This window comes from Sclerotinia sclerotiorum, genomic scaffold, assembly GCF_000146945.2.
Source record: "Sclerotinia sclerotiorum 1980 UF-70 scaffold_7 genomic scaffold, whole genome shotgun sequence".
NCBI classification, from domain to species: Eukaryota; Fungi; Ascomycota; class Leotiomycetes; order Helotiales; family Sclerotiniaceae; genus Sclerotinia; species Sclerotinia sclerotiorum.
Window position 1 is genome coordinate 1,273,628 of NW_001820829.1, and position 17,119 is coordinate 1,290,746.

At 43.1% G+C, this 17,119-nt stretch overlaps 6 protein-coding genes across 6 annotated transcripts; all 6 read right to left on the reverse strand.

Annotated features, from left to right (window-relative positions):
- Positions 1 to 281: 281 nt before the first annotated feature.
- SS1G_06071 (predicted protein) lies at positions 282 to 627 on the reverse strand (the record flags this gene model as incomplete). Its single annotated transcript, XM_001593099.1, has 3 exons — positions 282 to 381; positions 433 to 535; positions 576 to 627. 3 exons carry the CDS (start codon positions 625 to 627, stop codon positions 282 to 284), a joined length of 255 nt encoding a protein of 84 aa, XP_001593149.1.
- A 399-nt stretch (positions 628 to 1,026) lies between these two features.
- On the reverse strand, positions 1,027 to 3,531 carry SS1G_06072 (predicted protein; the record flags this gene model as incomplete). Its single annotated transcript, XM_001593100.1, has 2 exons — positions 1,027 to 3,254; positions 3,309 to 3,531. The coding sequence occupies 2 exons, from the start codon at positions 3,529 to 3,531 to the stop codon at positions 1,027 to 1,029; spliced, it is 2,451 nt and encodes an 816-aa protein (XP_001593150.1).
- Positions 3,532 to 6,080: 2,549 nt separating this feature from the next.
- On the reverse strand, positions 6,081 to 10,123 carry SS1G_06073 (hypothetical protein; the record flags this gene model as incomplete). Its single annotated transcript, XM_001593101.1, has 4 exons — positions 6,081 to 6,718; positions 6,791 to 9,515; positions 9,972 to 9,998; positions 10,064 to 10,123. The coding sequence occupies 4 exons, from the start codon at positions 10,121 to 10,123 to the stop codon at positions 6,081 to 6,083; spliced, it is 3,450 nt and encodes a 1,149-aa protein (XP_001593151.1).
- Positions 10,124 to 10,487: 364 nt separating this feature from the next.
- Positions 10,488 to 12,691, reverse strand: SS1G_06074 (hypothetical protein; the record flags this gene model as incomplete). Its single annotated transcript, XM_001593102.1, has 2 exons — positions 10,488 to 12,052; positions 12,100 to 12,691. The coding sequence occupies 2 exons, from the start codon at positions 12,689 to 12,691 to the stop codon at positions 10,488 to 10,490; spliced, it is 2,157 nt and encodes a 718-aa protein (XP_001593152.1).
- A 2,065-nt stretch (positions 12,692 to 14,756) lies between these two features.
- SS1G_06075 (hypothetical protein) lies at positions 14,757 to 15,912 on the reverse strand (the record flags this gene model as incomplete). The annotated part of the gene is made up of 3 exons (XM_001593103.1): positions 14,757 to 15,121; positions 15,175 to 15,437; positions 15,845 to 15,912. 3 exons carry the CDS (start codon positions 15,910 to 15,912, stop codon positions 14,757 to 14,759), a joined length of 696 nt encoding a protein of 231 aa, XP_001593153.1.
- A 526-nt stretch (positions 15,913 to 16,438) lies between these two features.
- Positions 16,439 to 16,683, reverse strand: SS1G_06076 (predicted protein; the record flags this gene model as incomplete). The annotated part of the gene is made up of 2 exons (XM_001593104.1): positions 16,439 to 16,514; positions 16,670 to 16,683. The coding sequence occupies 2 exons, from the start codon at positions 16,681 to 16,683 to the stop codon at positions 16,439 to 16,441; spliced, it is 90 nt and encodes a 29-aa protein (XP_001593154.1).
- Between the last annotated feature and the right edge of the window lie 436 nt (positions 16,684 to 17,119).

Sequence of the window (17,119 nt, forward strand, 5' to 3'; positions counted from 1 at the left end):
CCGTCCTAATAATGAAGTAGTATACGCATGTGGCGAATGACATCGATATCAAATTATGAAATCTTACATTTCAATACGAACTACTTTGTGACTCTTTCATTTTTCGATATTCACCATAATCTACACGCCTTTAAATCTCACAATTCATCACAAAACTAAATATTAAATCAAAAAACAAACCAATTAAATCAAAAAGTACTTAATATTCATAGAATTTCATGTTTCATAAATTTATAGTACCTATCTCCTATCTTCTTCCATCCCCAATCTTGCTCTCTACCTCAAATCATCCCAACAATCTTGATTTCATCCTGTACTAGGAACTTCATACCTTGCATTCTACCATTTCCGTTCAAGAAACCACAAACCACGCTCAATTCCCTATATAATATTAAAGATTTGTCGAACCACAAATCTAGTACCTATATAAACTCCAAATCCTTCAATACACCCCAAATGATCCAGGGTGCCCCAAATTCCCAATACCAAATAGGTACGCAATGTCCAATCCAGAACAATATCATAAAACTAATACCTAAAAGCAGAAAGACTTGGAGTTAGTCTTCGAAGCGGACCCTTAATACTTAACGAATCTGTAGGCATTCTCTCAATTGTCTCCCTAACCATCTTTTGTGGATTCTTGGCCAGAGCTTCAATGTCAGTGATACAAAGACTTCCTCTCTTTGCATCAGGGATACTCTTTCTCGCCTCGTTGCTTGAAGAAAATCGAGATTTGTCATCGGTATTTCGCTTCTTATCACCAGAAGGCTATTCAGGAGAAGCGGCTCGCTTCCTTGGAGTAAGAAGTGGCTCGGAAGATACAGCCTTTTGTCTAGAAGCACGAGCTCGATGCGTTGTATTGGTGGCGTTGTTAGTAGGAACAGTGGTCTTTTTACTGCGGTACCATTTGGTAGTTGTAAGGTAAACTGAGCGTCGATCGGCAGGAACAACATGTTTCTTAGCGATAAAAAACTTTTTGGTATTATTGTAAGGTTTTCTAGAGAGAATAGTTTGCTTGGTAGCAGGCTATTTCGTGGTAGTGCTAGCTGCTATCTTGGAATTTCGCTGAGCAAGTTGATCTGTTAACTTCTTAATCTCAGAAACTTGCCGCTCGATTGTAGCACTGGATCTAGCATTCAGATGTGTAGAAGTATTAGTATTAGCAGGAGACTCGATACCCCGAGGAGTTTCAACCGGAGACCAAGACTCAGCAACAGGAGATAAAGGGGTCGACGTAACTGGGGAAAGATCCTCAGGAACTTGAACAGCATTACCATCCGCCGCAGAAGCTTCAGCTAAAGAAGAAAGAGCCCCCATAGTACAAGTAGAAAAATCTACAATAACAGGAAAAGAACCGGTCGAACTAGATGGAGATAAGGGCTCACCAGCAGAAACACCAGCTTGAGCAGCCTTGACAGCTTCTAGACCCGCAGCACCATACTCCAAAGAAGCAGTATGGAAGATTTCGAAATTATGAGTTGTATTTGTAGGAGAAGATGGATTACCAAAGCCGAACATAGCGTTAAGTTCAGAGTCATGTTTCTTAGGAATTCCAGCTGCGGAGAAGAAGTCGTCGAATTTAGCTGTATTGTGTTGTGGGGCGGGGCTTTGCTCTGGGATATCAGAGGTGGCGAAGGACACATTGAAGGTACCTGTGTTCTGTTGTGGGATCGTATCGTCGACAGTTGAATTGTCGTCAGTGTTGTAGTTGGGGTCGGCGACAAATGCATTAAAGTCGAAGACTTCGGAAATACCATCAAGGCCCACATCATTAAGCAACTGATCTGGCTCTAAAGTGCGGGATATATTGCGTCCGGAATGTTTGGTGATGTTTTGGTGCCCGCTACTGTAAGCTCCGAAGGTTTCGTCCAGGATACCAGAGACGAAAGAGTCCGTGAATTCAGTGTTTTGACCATGATCAAACAGTCCAATTGTTCCTACTTGACATGAAGGATCCTGTTGAATAACGTCATTGTTTGTATGAAGCTGTGACATTTTGGAGAAGGCGAAGTCGAAAAAGGAAGACCCAGAAGGAGGATGTTCCTTAGGAGGAATCGACTCGGCATAGATAGATTTGTATGTATGAGATTTGTAAATAGCAGCAGGAGCTTGTCCAAAGATAGCAGCTGGAACTCCAAAATCATTAAGAGAGGGATTGGTTGGAAGAGGGTCAGCGGAAGCTGTTATGTTGTCTTCCACATCAGTGTTACTGAGAGAAAGAGATACTTGACGACGACGATCAGCCTTCTTGGTATGTCTCATAGCCTTCTCAACATGGAGATTTGGCATACCAGCAGCAGCGTAATTAGCAGCACTAAGGGGAAGACCCATAGTGCTATTACGAGGAGGAGACGAATTCAATGAGAGCGGAATGTTAGATGTGCGTGGAAGACCACGAGCTTGTCTATCAAGACATCTTTGGAGACCTGCATTACCCGCTGCTTGAACTCGAGCAAGACCATGAACAGAGACGGCGGACTCGAATGAGGGATTTTCGCTTAAGCGTTGACGGAGAGGATTCTTAGAGGCAGCAGCCTTCTTGCGAGATGGTTTGCTCGGTGATGAGGTATCTTGAGATATATCCATTGAATCCATACCGAATTGGCGGTTAGTAGATGGATTGTTGAGAGAACTGATGCCAGACTGTGTGTTGATTGGTGATGCACCCATTTTGGACACACCCATTTGATGCATGCCATAGTTAGCAACAGATGTGTTACAGTAGGAGACATTGCCAGTGTGAGGAGTAGTTTTAGTTGTGTTAATCTGAGATACGTCCATAGAATGTATGCTGGATTGGTTTCGAGCAACAAACTGATTATAAAAAGAATCAGTGCTAGTCTGTAAGGAAGCTGGTGATTCTGCAAGATGTGCTGTATTCATTGGGTGCATGAAACGTTGAGGTTGAGCAGTAGATGGATTGGAGAAGGAACCAGTATAAGCTTTTAGGGTTGTCGATACAGAGTCAACATCATTCATCTCGCTGTCTCCATCCTGATTGCCTCCAGGAGAAGCAAAACCTTTGATCATATCTTTGGAATCCCTTTCACCGAAATTGATCATAGTTTCCATAAGATCAAAAGAAGTCTCAGCTGCAGGTTTGGCCTTTTTAACGTACTTGCGCTTTAGAACACCAGGTTTGTTGGCAATCGTCTTTTGAGAAGCAATGGTAGGAGGACCATGCATAACACCGCCGTTCAAACCGACATTACTTTGACCTCTGAATTGAGCCTCGTAGTAAACAGACTGATTGACTATAGCTATGGTTAGCAAAAAAATGATAGTGGGAAGTGATTGATTTTAATTACCATAGTTCTCCCACTCGTGTTCTCCAAGAGAAGCATAATGAGTACCGGCTGCATGACTCTTGAGCTCAACAAGGCTTAGAACGCGCTCAAGGGCACGGCTAGGATGTCTAAGAGGAAAGCAAAGAGCGCAGACCCATCCTTTGGTGGTTTGGACACACTTGATATCAGAGCCTTTACTGAGAGGAGAAGCTTGGGGACTGTTTGGTATATGTGTTGAAGACATCTTGATGTAATCTCGTATTAAATTATGGAAGTGAATGTAAGATGTGGAAAATTCGTAGAGGTGTGAATATTCGAGGGTATCGAGAAATACCTGAAATTTGTCAGTAAACTGCAAAGAACGAGTGCAAAGAGTTGCAAATTACGCTGATAATGAAGAACCCTCTTAAGAACTTCGCGGCAGATAAGTAAAGAGAAGACAACTCAGTTGGATAGTCTGCGTTCGAGACACCGAACACACTTAGTCTTTATTAGCTCTTACAATGAGTATGAAGGGGTAGTTCAATTACAGTGAGACCGCAGAAGTTGGTAAATAAACAAAGTTCTCCTGAAGTAAAAACTCCACGATAAACGTCGTAGAAGTAGTTCTTCGACGTACCGAATGTTTTGGTGACAAGAGTTGAAGTCGCAAATAGCTTTTAAGTACTTCCCATTCAGTTATTTTGTAAGACGTAGTGAAATTGCCGAACTAAGTCTTAGTTTTCGAATGGTGAATTCTCTACGACGGTAGAGGTCGACGTACTTCTTCAATGTAGTAATAAAGTAAAGGCTGTGTATGTATATGCCAATAGTCGCAATTTACAATAAAGTCGAAGGTAGTTGCAGATGTCAACGAGTTAAAGAAGAAAGTTGAGCCGTAGGGAAAAATGGTGGTTGTAAGGTAGATAGATACAAGCAGTAAAATTGAATCAGATAATTGATTAGGCGGAAGAGATTTCCCCAGGAAATGTCTTTTGACCGGATGAGTAGGAAGAGATGAAATTATGGCGAGAAGACGCAAGAAGGTAAAGGGGAAATAATAGAAAGGTATATGGACAAAATATATCTCAAAAGAGAAGTCGATTGGTACGAAAGACTCCAAAGGAGGAGTATTGAATGGTACGCACACAAGGAATTGATTGTGAGATGGGTTGCAAAACCTGCGCATTGCTTTGAGAAGAAGATTGGGTTTATAAGTAAGCTCAACTAGAGTTGTACTTTGGTATCCTTTCGTTGTTGATGTATCGCGTTCCTGAGAAGAATAAATCGCAAGAAAATTGAGATTTTGAAAGTATTTCGATTGTGTGTAGAAACCAAGCTAGAAAATTTGCATTCAATTCACTTGCTTTGAATATAGGCTACCTTGAAGAGAGGAGGCTGGAAATGAAATAAATTAGACGAAACATTGTCGTTGATGTTCGAAAGTAAAGTAAAGTAAAGTGAAGTGAAGTTTATCGTTTGGCCAATTGCGAAGAACTTCGCGATATTCACTACACATCTCTCCTCAATCCCTTTCCAAATCCATACGGTGTAGATCAGAAGTAGGCCTGAGTATACCTCCTCCAGCTTCTACTCCCTTAAGCCCGCTGTCGCCTTCGCCATGAGCGTTAATGACGTCGACACAAATGACATACCTTCCCACTATCTTAACGATCAAGCCTAAACCACATATTAGCCGCAGAGCTCTCTACAAAATCATACACTTAAAGTAAACTACACACTCCCCTCCCAGCCGTACCACAAGGTCGTTCGTTCATCAAGGAGCTAGCTACCCCCAAACACGTGACAATCTTCCAATGGAAGCGAAGGGGTAATGCTTGGCATTATGAATACCTAGCTATCTAAAAGCAAGAATCTCCCACATACATTACCTAATAAATCTAAGCTTTTCATATAACAGTTAATATATCAATTCAAATAAAAAATCATCTTAGATTTCACATTACCATTTTGACATTTCACGTTGCACTTTATCACCTGCCATTCAATACCATCTTTAACTTTCTAGCGTAGTCGAGAGGTGCACTCACTTTCTAACTCAATATTTTGCACTTCTCTACGATCCTATAAATCAAACTTCAACTCAACTTACAGGAAATAATCGAAGAGGCTGGGAAGGTTTTCGTACAATCCGAATGCAATAATCCACAGTCTGACCTCCTTCAAAAGATTGAATATCTATTAATAAAACTAGACTATAAAGTTTGACGCTATTCGGACCGTATTATTTTCAAGCTATCCTATCCTACACGATTCATCCGACAGATCTTCAGAAAAACTGGTACATGATTTATACTCGAGTATGTCTGGATGGATGATAAATTTATGCTTTGGTTCTGGTAGTTGGATGAATGAACTTTATGTACCTACCTAGCTAGTTAGTTAGGTGAGGCATTTCACAAATATCACAAATCCACCAATTCAACCACACAACCATAAAACCTTCTACACAATCTCTCCTCAACAATCACATGATAAAAAGAATACTCCTGTAATTGTAAAACACAGATCCGGATATCAAACTACCACTAACTTCCAGCTTCCAATTTTCAAATTCCAGCTTTCGCCTTCAAGGTATTACGTTACATATATCCACCACCTCAAACCTCAAACAACATCCCGCCCACCCAACCTAATGATGCCTCCCAGCCACCCAAAAAAAAAACACTATATACCCATCTAAAACACACAAGAAGCCTCCAACCCAACCCAAGCCATCAAAAACAAGACCGCGAACCGCCGAAAATGTATGCAAAGGCATAACTTATATTCATTCACAATGTACTGCGAGACTTAAATAGCACCACCATTCAGGACCTCCCGACCCAAGACTTCCACCTCCCCGCTATCGGCCGTTCTTCTCCTTTCTAATACCCATCTCTCGCCTTTGATCGGATCGTCCTCTTTGGAGTAGCTGATAGACTCCGCGCTCGCGTTGGATTTGTGTTGTTTGGTATATGATGGTCTCCTAACTTTTTCGACATCTCCTTCATGTTCATTTCCTGATGATAAATCTCTCGCCGGCGCTTGCTTTTCTTCCAATTCGGGCGACGATAGATTCGTATTCAAATTTCCCGTATCCTCAACCTCTCTCTCCGCCTCTTCACTTACAAGATTAAACGCGCTACTCTTCCTGCGGTGTCCCCAAGGTGGTTGTACAAATGGTCCTCCAGCCACAGGACTACCACCCCCATCGACACTCTTCGGGCTGCCATTTCCATTCCCATTACTGCCCAGACTCTTCACACTAGCCTGACTCCCACCCCATGCCCGACTCCTCAACTTCAACAATGCTTCCAAGCTCATATCCGAAGCCCTCTGATAATCTTCCGCAATCATCAACTGTGCTAACCCTGGACTAATCATCGGAGAACTACCTGACGGGGCATGTAGATGTGAAATCGACATGAAGGAATTACGATTCGAATATTCTGAACGCTCGGTAATAGGTGTGAGGTTAGGTTCCCGAGACGCGATTCTCCCGCTTTGACTTCGTATCATACCATCCATTCCCCTTGGACCAAAATACCCACCATTTATATATTCTGCCGAGCTAGCTGCAGGATGCGAGTAAAACCCAAATTCTTGACCATAAAATCCATCCTGATCATTAGCCAGCGCTTCTGCATTGGCAGCAGCGATGAATTCATCATCTTCTAGTGCATCGTCGTAATCAAAGTCATCATAAGACGAGGATAAATGTTCATATTGGGAAGAGGTATGACCTGAATCTGGAACTAAGTCAGGTTGATTTTCTTCGCGATCCGAGTCAATGTGAAATATACTCTGTGTGCTATCACGTCGGAATTTTCCACTGGCCGCTGCACTAAAAGCAGCTGCCGCAAGTGAAGCCTGATATTCAGCAAGCTTATCTTGCGTTAAAGATTGAGTTATTGTTTGAGCTGGTGCGCCTGAGCCTCTGTTTTCGGAGAAAGATGGTTGTGGTGCTAAACCTCCAACTGGTCGATTAACCGTCGGAGACAATGGTGAGAGTGTATCCTCTTTTATTTCCTCTGATATGCCGGCAGCGTTGGTTGAAACAGTATTAGATGTTTGTCTAGCCATAAATTGATCTTTTATGGGTCGTCCATATTGATCCGTGTCGTTGTTGTCAAATACAGATTCATCAAAAGCGCCCGCATTTTCACCTGAATCAGCTTCTCCCTCCAGACCAATCATTCCGTCGTCAAAGTATAGATCATCATCATCTAGTCCTGAAATTGGAGGAAACGAGGTCGACTTAGAACTTTGCTGCTGTACGACGTCTTCCCGTGATTCATGTAGATTCTGGGTGAGTATACCAAGACCCTGATGATTCGCTTCTGAGGTTGATTGCTCCCCAGACAGTTGCTTATCTGGAGGGTAAATATTTCCATCTGGAGAAATTGGTGTGAAGACTGAATTAGGTGGTTCTGACGGAAAAAAAGGTGAGTATTTCGTCATAGCGTATCCAATAACTTGTCCATTAGAGTCCCGAGGCGTTGTTGCAGCCCCAGGAGTATACGGGCTCATGAGACTAGAAAAGCCTGCAACATTCCTATCCAGCAGATCTGGTTGCGCTTCGTCTTTAACTGGCGCGGCTTGTTCTACCTCTTGCTGTTCTTCTGTTTCTTGTATTTCCTCCAGGCTAGTAGTGTTGATACCCGGTACATCATCTTCATATCCACCATCGAATCCTTCAAATGCATCTTCTTCATCATAATCAGCGTTGACGCCGGGTATCCTCTCCTCCAACCCATCATCATCCATCATATCATCATAGTTAAAGTCATCGTCCTCGTCATAAATTTGTTGGTCGTCATTATTGTCCGGGTCGTTCTTTTTCTCCATTGCCTTCTGGCGATGTCTATCTTCAAGTAACCTTTCCTGTTCCGCGGCTCCTATCATATCGAAACTAAACCTCGAAGACGTACTCTTCATGTGTTTTAGGGCATCTTTTGCTGAAGCATCGGATACATTTCGTGCCCGTCCGCCCTTTTTTGACGATGGATGTGCTTTAGGTGGAGTTGATGTAGGACCAACCGATATTCGTTTCGACTCGATCGGAACAGGGGTTTCGTCTTTTAGTGGTACTCCGGATACAACATCTGGAGCGACTTTTTGTGCACTCAACCTCTTCAGGTCTCCAGTCTGCAACTCATCGGTGACTTTCGAAGCTGAGCCTTGATCAGCTTGTCTCTGAACTTCTCGCGCATACGCGGGCTTCGGAGCAGTGAGATCAGACAAGTCGTTAGCTTTCCGTACATGAGGCCCTGCGGCAGGATATTGCTCCTCTTCAAAGTTCTCGGTAAATACCGGGGTATGATTTCCTGCTTTTTCACTCGTGGTCGAATCTGCATAAGGGCTTCTTTGGAATGATCTGGTCGGATCCGAAACGCTGGCATCATTGTGGGATGCGTTCCGTCGCGGTCCTCTTGGAGCACTGAAATCGTGCACAACCGTCCCTTTAATTCGAGGATCAAAACTCTCCTTTGAGCTAAAACTTGTAGTAAGTGATTCCGGAGTTAATTGAGTTATAGCTTGAGAAGTTCTCCGTCGAGCCAGAAGAGCCATAGGGTTTAACATCTTCAGCCTTCCTTTAGATGATTGTGGAGGAGGCGCTTCGAGGGGTGGGGAAGGTATTCGAGCACCCGTAGGTCGTCTCCCAGTAGGCTTGATATCTAGATCTGGGGTGGTCGGCCCAACATGCTTCTTCGTACTTGAATCGTAGACGGCATTGGATTGTGATTTTGAATGGTCAAATCCAGTATTCCTCGTAGAAACTGGTCCTGCATTTCCCGCACAATCAGGGCTCTGATTGCTCGCATATAGTGGTGATTTCTGGCTGGTTCCATTTTCCGAACTTCTCTTCCGCGCATTGTTAAGTTTCGCATCCACCCAGCTCTGCCCTCTCGGCTCATGGCCATGTGTAGTTATCTTCCCACTGAAACTCAAATTCTCTAATGTATTTCCATACCCCGCGCTCGAAACTCGTGCGATTGGAGGTAGGTGAGGTGAAGGAGAGATTGGCGATGGTTCATCTTCGTACTTAACATCTTGGAGTCGTGGCGGATGACCATGGTCCGCTGAACGTGTCGGAGGCTCAAAACTGGGCACCTCTGATTTCGGGGATGAAGGGGTCGATGTGCGCCGGTGAGGTCGCAGATAAGAGAACATCCTGCTGTGAGAGCTCGTACAAGGATTATCAAGGTCCGAAAATCCCTTCTCGAGCAGATTCTCAACAATATCCTTATATTCAATTATTCAATCTTTCCATGCACATTCATCGTTATTCGCAATGGCGTTGCAGGGCCGAGTTGTGTCACCGGTCTCAAAAGATAAGAGTTTCCTTGATAAAGTCGATTAGAGATTCACGTATGTGTCGCGCAAGGCAGGTACAATAGAGGATCGAATTGAATGGCAAGATATCGAGGTTGCGATTAAATGGTTTATAATCCATAGACTTCGTGACGCATTTTTCCATATAGTTTTTGTTGAAGATTATTTCATCAACCCTGTATTTGGGTTTAAAAGCTTGCTGGGCATTATCATGCCTGGTCTTTATTGCAGGATGTATAGGGAGGGTAAGGATGGGATAGGATATATACGAGTACAAATGCAAAAAATGAAAAAGGAGACTTCCTTGGTTGAAATTAACTCCTGAAATAATAATAAAAAAATCTATGATAGCAGCTGTAATCTTACGGACTTGGAATTGATAATGGATCCACTCTAAAAATAAACTACAAAATTGTGTGTTAGTGTTAGTGTCTGTCAATGACACAATAGAAACAAACAACCAACAAACCCTTGAAGCTGTCCTCTGATATCGCTATCACAAGTATCATAACGTGCATGCTTTGTGGCCATCAGAACAACTGTTCGATTTTCATCAATCCATCTTTCCTCCATTTCAGTAAGGTTACTAGATTACCCATTGCCTACAACATCAAAGTTTGACATTCCCAACACGCTAGTAAAATCATGCCACTATGATTTTCGTGACTAATAATATAACATACATAAATATCTGATCTTCCCAATCCCTCCATCTATCAAAGTAGGACTCTCGACATATTTATAAAGTGATTTTCACTTCATATCTTAATGATGACGCCAGCCATAGTCTCCCACTCAAGAACGCCCCTTTCGACAAGCCTATCGAACTATCCCTATACCCTTTAAATACCCTACCACTACCTATCAGTACAAGAAGTTCGGCTAATCCACATCCATGCCCACATCGCTAATATCTGCCTCCGTTTCGTCTCCAGCAATACCTAGTAAAGATTTCTCCATCATATCAAGGTCATCTTCATCATCATCGTTATCAGTTACCAATCCTAAAAGCTCCTTGTCCATGTCGTCAAGATCATCATCCCCTCCGTCCGGTACGCTTACATGTCCATTTGTCTGGTGCTTCGATTGATGAACAACCGGTTGATCTTGCTCGTCCTCGGTTTCATCGCTATCCCGTGCGCGGTGACCATTCATACCATTGTTCACCGAAATGCGGTTGGTACCAATAACTCCAAGATTTAAGTCCTTTTGACCATCCCAACGATCAAGTCTTCTTCCGGCACGTCGGAAAGCAGCTGCATACGCTGACACTTCTTCTCCAAAATCATCCTCTTCACCTTCTAGTTGAACAAGGCCACCAAATCCTCGTTCTTTAAAAGGGTAAGGATTTCTATGGTAGGTGTCATCCTCGCTGTCGCTAAAAGGATCTAACATTGCATTCGTTCTCTTAAAGGCGCGGATAAAGGCGCCTTCGTCCTTACGCGACTTTCTCGCCGAATGATGCGCCTTTCTAATGCCGCGACTTAGAATGTAGTCGACTCGCTGGTTCCTATTCCGCTCAACCGCAATTTGATGTGCAGTTAGCGGTCGATGTCGTCTCGCAAGAGTAGCTGGTATCTCTGGTGCTGGAGACGATCCCTCACCATTCTTACCGCCTCGATGTCTGGAGCCTGCATTAAATACACTGTTAATACGCATGTTGCTGGAACTAAAAGCTCGAGGGGGCGGGGTGGAGCGTGTGCTGTCAAGATCGGACTCGTATCTGGGGCGAACCTTACTAATCAAACCACCAGGAGTTCCAACTACATCATCATAACGAGGTCGCATACGACTCATAATAGCAGATGAATTGGAACCTTCATCGGGGGGCAAGTTGAGCTTCGGCTTGGGACCACGTTTCGGCGGACCATTTTCTGCTTGGAAGGCGATTTGATCTGCTTCAATGATGCGTTTGCGCTCGCGCATCTTGCTTTGGCCATATTCTAGCTCTTCTTCTGTATCGATGTTCTCCAGCGCTTCTTGTTCTTCCGTCATATCTTGTAATCGCGGAACACCCTGATTTCTGACGTCAGTGTGGTAATCAACACCAGAACCAAATGGATTCTCATCCGCGCCCTCCTCTGTAAAGTCGGATTCAAGGTAGAACCACATCAACCATAAGAATGCCTTAGCCCTTGACTTGCTGGTGATTTGGGTGTTCATGATGAGGTCGAAAAATTCACGGTTTGTAGGGAAATGTAATTCTGTGACCTTAGAGGCATATGTAGCAAGAACAAAGATTAAATTGACTGGATTTGTTCGAGGTATCGGTGTTGTTTTGATCTTGTCCAAAGAAGCAGGTTCAGGCCGGTCCTCAGATGCACCCTTCAGAATAGATTTAAGTCGAGGTGCATCCTGAAGTTGTTTGTAGGAGTTGGGATCTTGTCGAGCTTGTAAAGATGGAATGGCATGGTAGGTACGAAGTTGTGCTCGCATTTCTGGGAAGACTGAAACTTATTATTATGTGGATTTTCGAGAAAAGATAATTACTCACAATTCAAAGTGGTATTCATGCGACCGAGATTAACCAACAAGCACACCATTGCCATGTTCTTTGCTGGCTCATGTTCGCTCAGCAATTTATCTCTCAAGATCTTACTCGTTTTGCTACTCCTTGCCATCGCATCAATGTAAAGGTCTGCGAAAGTCTGCTTCGGCATGGTGTCATCGTAACTATTAGTGAACACGGCATTGTCGTCCTCAAAGATGAGTTTCAGAAAGTCGTACTGAATATCCTTTCTCCATAGTGGCTCTCCGTCATCCTTTTTGAGGTGACGGATCTTGTTGTTCTGTGCCCCAATGTTTCCTTGCATAGTGATGGCTTGATCTTTGGCAGATTTATTCCGTGCACGCGACGATGTCCCAACAAGTGTACTTGTATTATTCTCGCGGGCGGGCGTTCTGCGTTCCTCGTCTTCAGTTGTTATATCGTTGGCTGATTTTGTCGTTGTTGGTGGAGTGTTTTGAGAAGATTCGGGATTACTGGTGACATTTTTTGAAGGCGAGGCTTTGAAGTTTGCTTGAGTTGGTGATACATCTTCCTTGTCAGAAGCGACAGTGACGACTGAATCCAGTGAGTCTGCCATTTCTTTCCGTTGTTACTGCACAGAAGCGAATAGAAAAGTAAAAATAATGATTAATGAATAAGTGATTCGCTGTAGAAATTGAATTTAATCCATTTCAGAATCAATTGCTATTAAAGTTAATATTTGAATTGGAATTTGTGGAATTAAAATGCAATATGGGTGAGAATAGACATAATATTTAAGATTGAACCGATAAAGAAATAATTGAAAATGACAAATGGGTTTTTAAATTGAAGCTTCTCATTTCTATACTTTGTAAGGTTACTCTAATAATAAGTGAGATCTTAGGGAAGCTTTAGCTAGGTACTGCGGAGTATTGTGTTATTATCCGAATCATTGTTATGGTTGGTCTAGACAGATTGTGGTCTGCATAGGTCACCGTAGCTGGAGCTATGATGAATTTCTCCCCTTTATTAGATATTGTTGAAGGAAAATGGCGAATACCATTTCCGTGTCCTACAAAGGAATATTAATAACTAATTGACCAAGTCAATACCGGTAATTGTCGAGTACGATTCTCTCCCTCACTAGGTATGTATGGTATTACCTAACAGACAAGTGTTCCATTATGTTTTATCTTGCTTCGTTTAGACATCAGAATCCCCATCACGCCGTCAAAACATAAATCTCAGCTTACTATTTTCGCCTGATGAAGAAGACTGTTACTATAATTATTATCACAGCCATTTTACCAACATTCCCATCGCTACCAACAGGAAGGAAGAAACCGAGCCCGGCCCCGCCTGACACACTTAACCTATACGGTAGTGATCCTTTGCGGTGGGATTATGGAGCATTAGCTGAGCTTAGGTGCGGCAGATGATCTTGCATTTGACCCTACTAACTAACCCGCATCCTATGCACCTACCACACTATGGCGTCTGGGACGCTTACACGCCTTACCATTTAATCACGAACTAAAACGTCCCGTATTTGAGTGTGCTAATGCTAGTAACCATACCTATTCCTCTCATCAGCCATCCCACAGGGAAAAGAAGGGAACCAAAACCCCCAAGAGTTAAACTTCCCTATTGCGCCACTCTGGATCTTCCTTCCACCGCATACTCCGTGTATTCTGTGAGACCCGCCACCCGCGAATCATCCGCTTCCCAAGGATGGGATTCAAGGCGTCTCAATTCCCCGCACGATCTATACGAGAACTGCCGTAAACTGACATCTCGTTTCCTTCCTATCTGGAACACTTATCTAGGAAACAGATCTTGGGCTGACTGAGGGCAGCGAAATATGTCATATCTAGTAGTACTGTGCACACAGCCTCGGACGGTTAATCCCCCCGCCAATCCTGATGGAAATGACTTGACAGATTTTACCCACACTTTTTCTATTAATCTGTCGGGACCGTTACGGACTTCCTTCCCATTGCGCAGGATCCGAAAATTCCGCAGGGTACGTACATGTCGTTTCATTCCAGCTTGCAAATGGTTACATACTAGATTTTACATCCATGAGACAAGCCATGCGGTGGCTTCTCCAGGGGTTTAGCGAATGCGGTGTTACCAAACGCCTTAATCCCACAAGGTCATGTTTACTCGAAGGCTTACTATGACGTTTTTGCATGGAGGAAATTTTCTTATAGTCTAAAAGTACATGTTGAGCTGAACCTCCAAATCTATCTATCTGTCTATGGATAATGAAGCCGCGCGAAAGGTAAGCAGCATAGAGTATAGGAAATCTAATGTTACATAAAAACAGGCAGCAATTGATTCTTGCTGGAAAGGAAAAGACTGAAACTGGAAAGAAAGGAAAAATAGGAAGGAAAGGAAAAATAGCAAGGAAGTGCGCAAGTATAATGAGATATGGGCCTGGTATCGTTGAATCCTCCTCCTTTTTCTCCTCGTCCGCCGTCTATACCAAAAAAAAAATTGATGTGTTGAACGAAAGTCGAGAAGGGGTAGAAAAAAGTCTAAAGATGTAACATAGCACATAATCGAGGCCATAACTGCAGCCCGAAATCGTGTCGAGGACATGAAAACATAATCAGGTCATTCCGTGTCAGCATTTCGTCGTGACTTTTGCCCAATGACCAGTCAAGTCACTGGTTTGATCAATAACCAGAAGTTCCACTACCACTGCCAGCTGCGCTTCCATAGTCATAGTAGGTTTGGTTTTGGTCGCCCTCATATGAAGTTGCCTCTCCTCCATAATAAGCTTCTCCTTCATAAGTGACATCGGCGTTTTGATAGTAACTTGCCCCATCGCCTGGCCGAGCTTCATATCTAGATGCATCCTCTCGAGCTCTACCCTTCGAAATGACGTGCTTCATAGAGAGAGTACCCCATGGCGAACCACTAGCGTCAGGATTGTCGTAGTAGACATCATTTGACTCAGCTGTGTGATAAGCATGGCCGGCGTGAGCACGATTCTCATTGTCCCGATCCCGACTTTCTTTGTCCGCCTTGGCCTTATCCCCTGATGAAACGTTAGCTAATTGCTGAAATCTGAGTCATACAGTGACTACTTACGGAACTTTCTCTGGGCTAATCTGTTTTGCACTCTCCTTCGTTCTTCCGGATCTGTGATGCCAGACCAATCGTCTTCCTTCGGCTTTGACTTTCCGGAGGAAGAGCTCTTCCCCTTGCCAGATGAAGATCGATTGGAAGAAGACATTTCGGCTTTTTCCTCAGAGTTTGACTCTAAATTTGGCTTCGATATGATAGTTTGACTCTTAGAGGCTCTTTCTTGTTCCAAGGAATGTTCAATGTGCTCAGTTTGGTTGACGTCGGGCCTTTCAATGTCCAGATAATTAATTGACGCACGAAGAATGGAGCACTGAAGCCAACAGTAAAATTTAACACTTTCACTAAGATCTCCTCTGTTCAGGCGTCTAGGGGAATAAGAATAGAGTGACGATTGCACCCTTGCTAATGGTCCTGTGAATGTATGTAGTGCTTGAAACACGATAAACTTGAAAGCAACAAGTTGCAATGCAGATAAGTATGCTCAAGCTCTCTATGATATCGAAGAAGATGATTGATGGTGATGATGAATGAGTTGATAGTTGTTAGATCATGGGAAACTTCCCTATTTTATAGAAGTAGACAGCGGCGCAGAGGGCAGATTCAATGATCGCTTTTGGGTATCAAAAATAGATATATAAAGATATCCGTAAACATATTTGCAAGAGAAGCATACAAACCAAGAGTGAATGGAACGTCAAACGGAAGCACTGCCTTCAGGCGGATTAGATATATGACGGCCATGAAAACGTGACTGGCTATAGGTCGATAGGAGGTAGGATACAAGTGAATAGACAAATTAAGAACGTCCTGATTCCTCTAAGGCAGCTTCACCTAAGTTGGACTACAACCTGATCCAATAATTGAACTAAGCATATATGTGACTTAGTGTAAAGAAACTCATCAAAATACGGGAATGTGACGAAAAGGATGATGAACCTTAGATAGCTAGGTTTATGAGAATAGGAAAGCTCCAATGAATGAGATAATGGACTTGCGGTGTAATGGCGATGCCATGCAACTCAGAGGAAGATTGGGAGGGATGAGATTGGCCGAAATCCTTCATCGCGTTATTACCGTTTTTGATTGTTTTTTCAATCAACTAAGACGTTCAACAGTTGAGTCGTAATGTTTGAAAGTCTGCTCTCTATCTTGCTGTAATGCCGGAAACAGAAAATACTGTAAGCCAACTGTAGAAATGGTAGTGAGTACCCGTTCAGGCAGAGGTACGATAGCTTCGGTTCCTGCCATAGGTTTGACAGGGGTCAATTTATGGGATTTCAGGCAGACGAAGGAGTACCTCAAATCCATCACACATGAATAGATTGATCAATACCTCCATATAGCTGTATATACCTGGCTATGGTCAGTATATCAGGTACACTCATTCTGTTCTGTAATTGAAGTATCTAGTCAGCTTGTTAAAGTTAGTATAGGAAAGTACTAGCCGATGTGTCTACGGAATAGCTCACCAGCTTCTCAATTGTTTTCTATTACGAACACATCCACTGCCATATTGAGTCTTCGATTCCGGACCCATATGATAGCCGTACGATTTTCTTTTAAGGATGCTTCTTGACATCAGGTTGAGTATCACTATCAATCCATCTAAACATTGGACGAAAATATCTGAGAAGCCTTACTGTGCCCAAAGAACGCATATCGTACATGTTCGCCCCGCTCCTACTGGTGAAATTGACGATCTTGACAGCTGGATGGGTATGGGATTAAACGGCCTGAAGTGGTAGAATTCGGCTGATATTGGCTTATCAAAATGAGCTTTCGTCTTGCAGTTCAAATGTTCCCCGGTTTTCTAATAGGTGTCCCGGCTGCTAGATTGGTCTACCATTTTATCAAAACCTGAAATTGTATGGTATTACAATAATACTAGGTAGCTTATCAAAACTTCTTTAGCGAAGTAATAATCTGGAGGAAAGATCCTCCGGCCTAG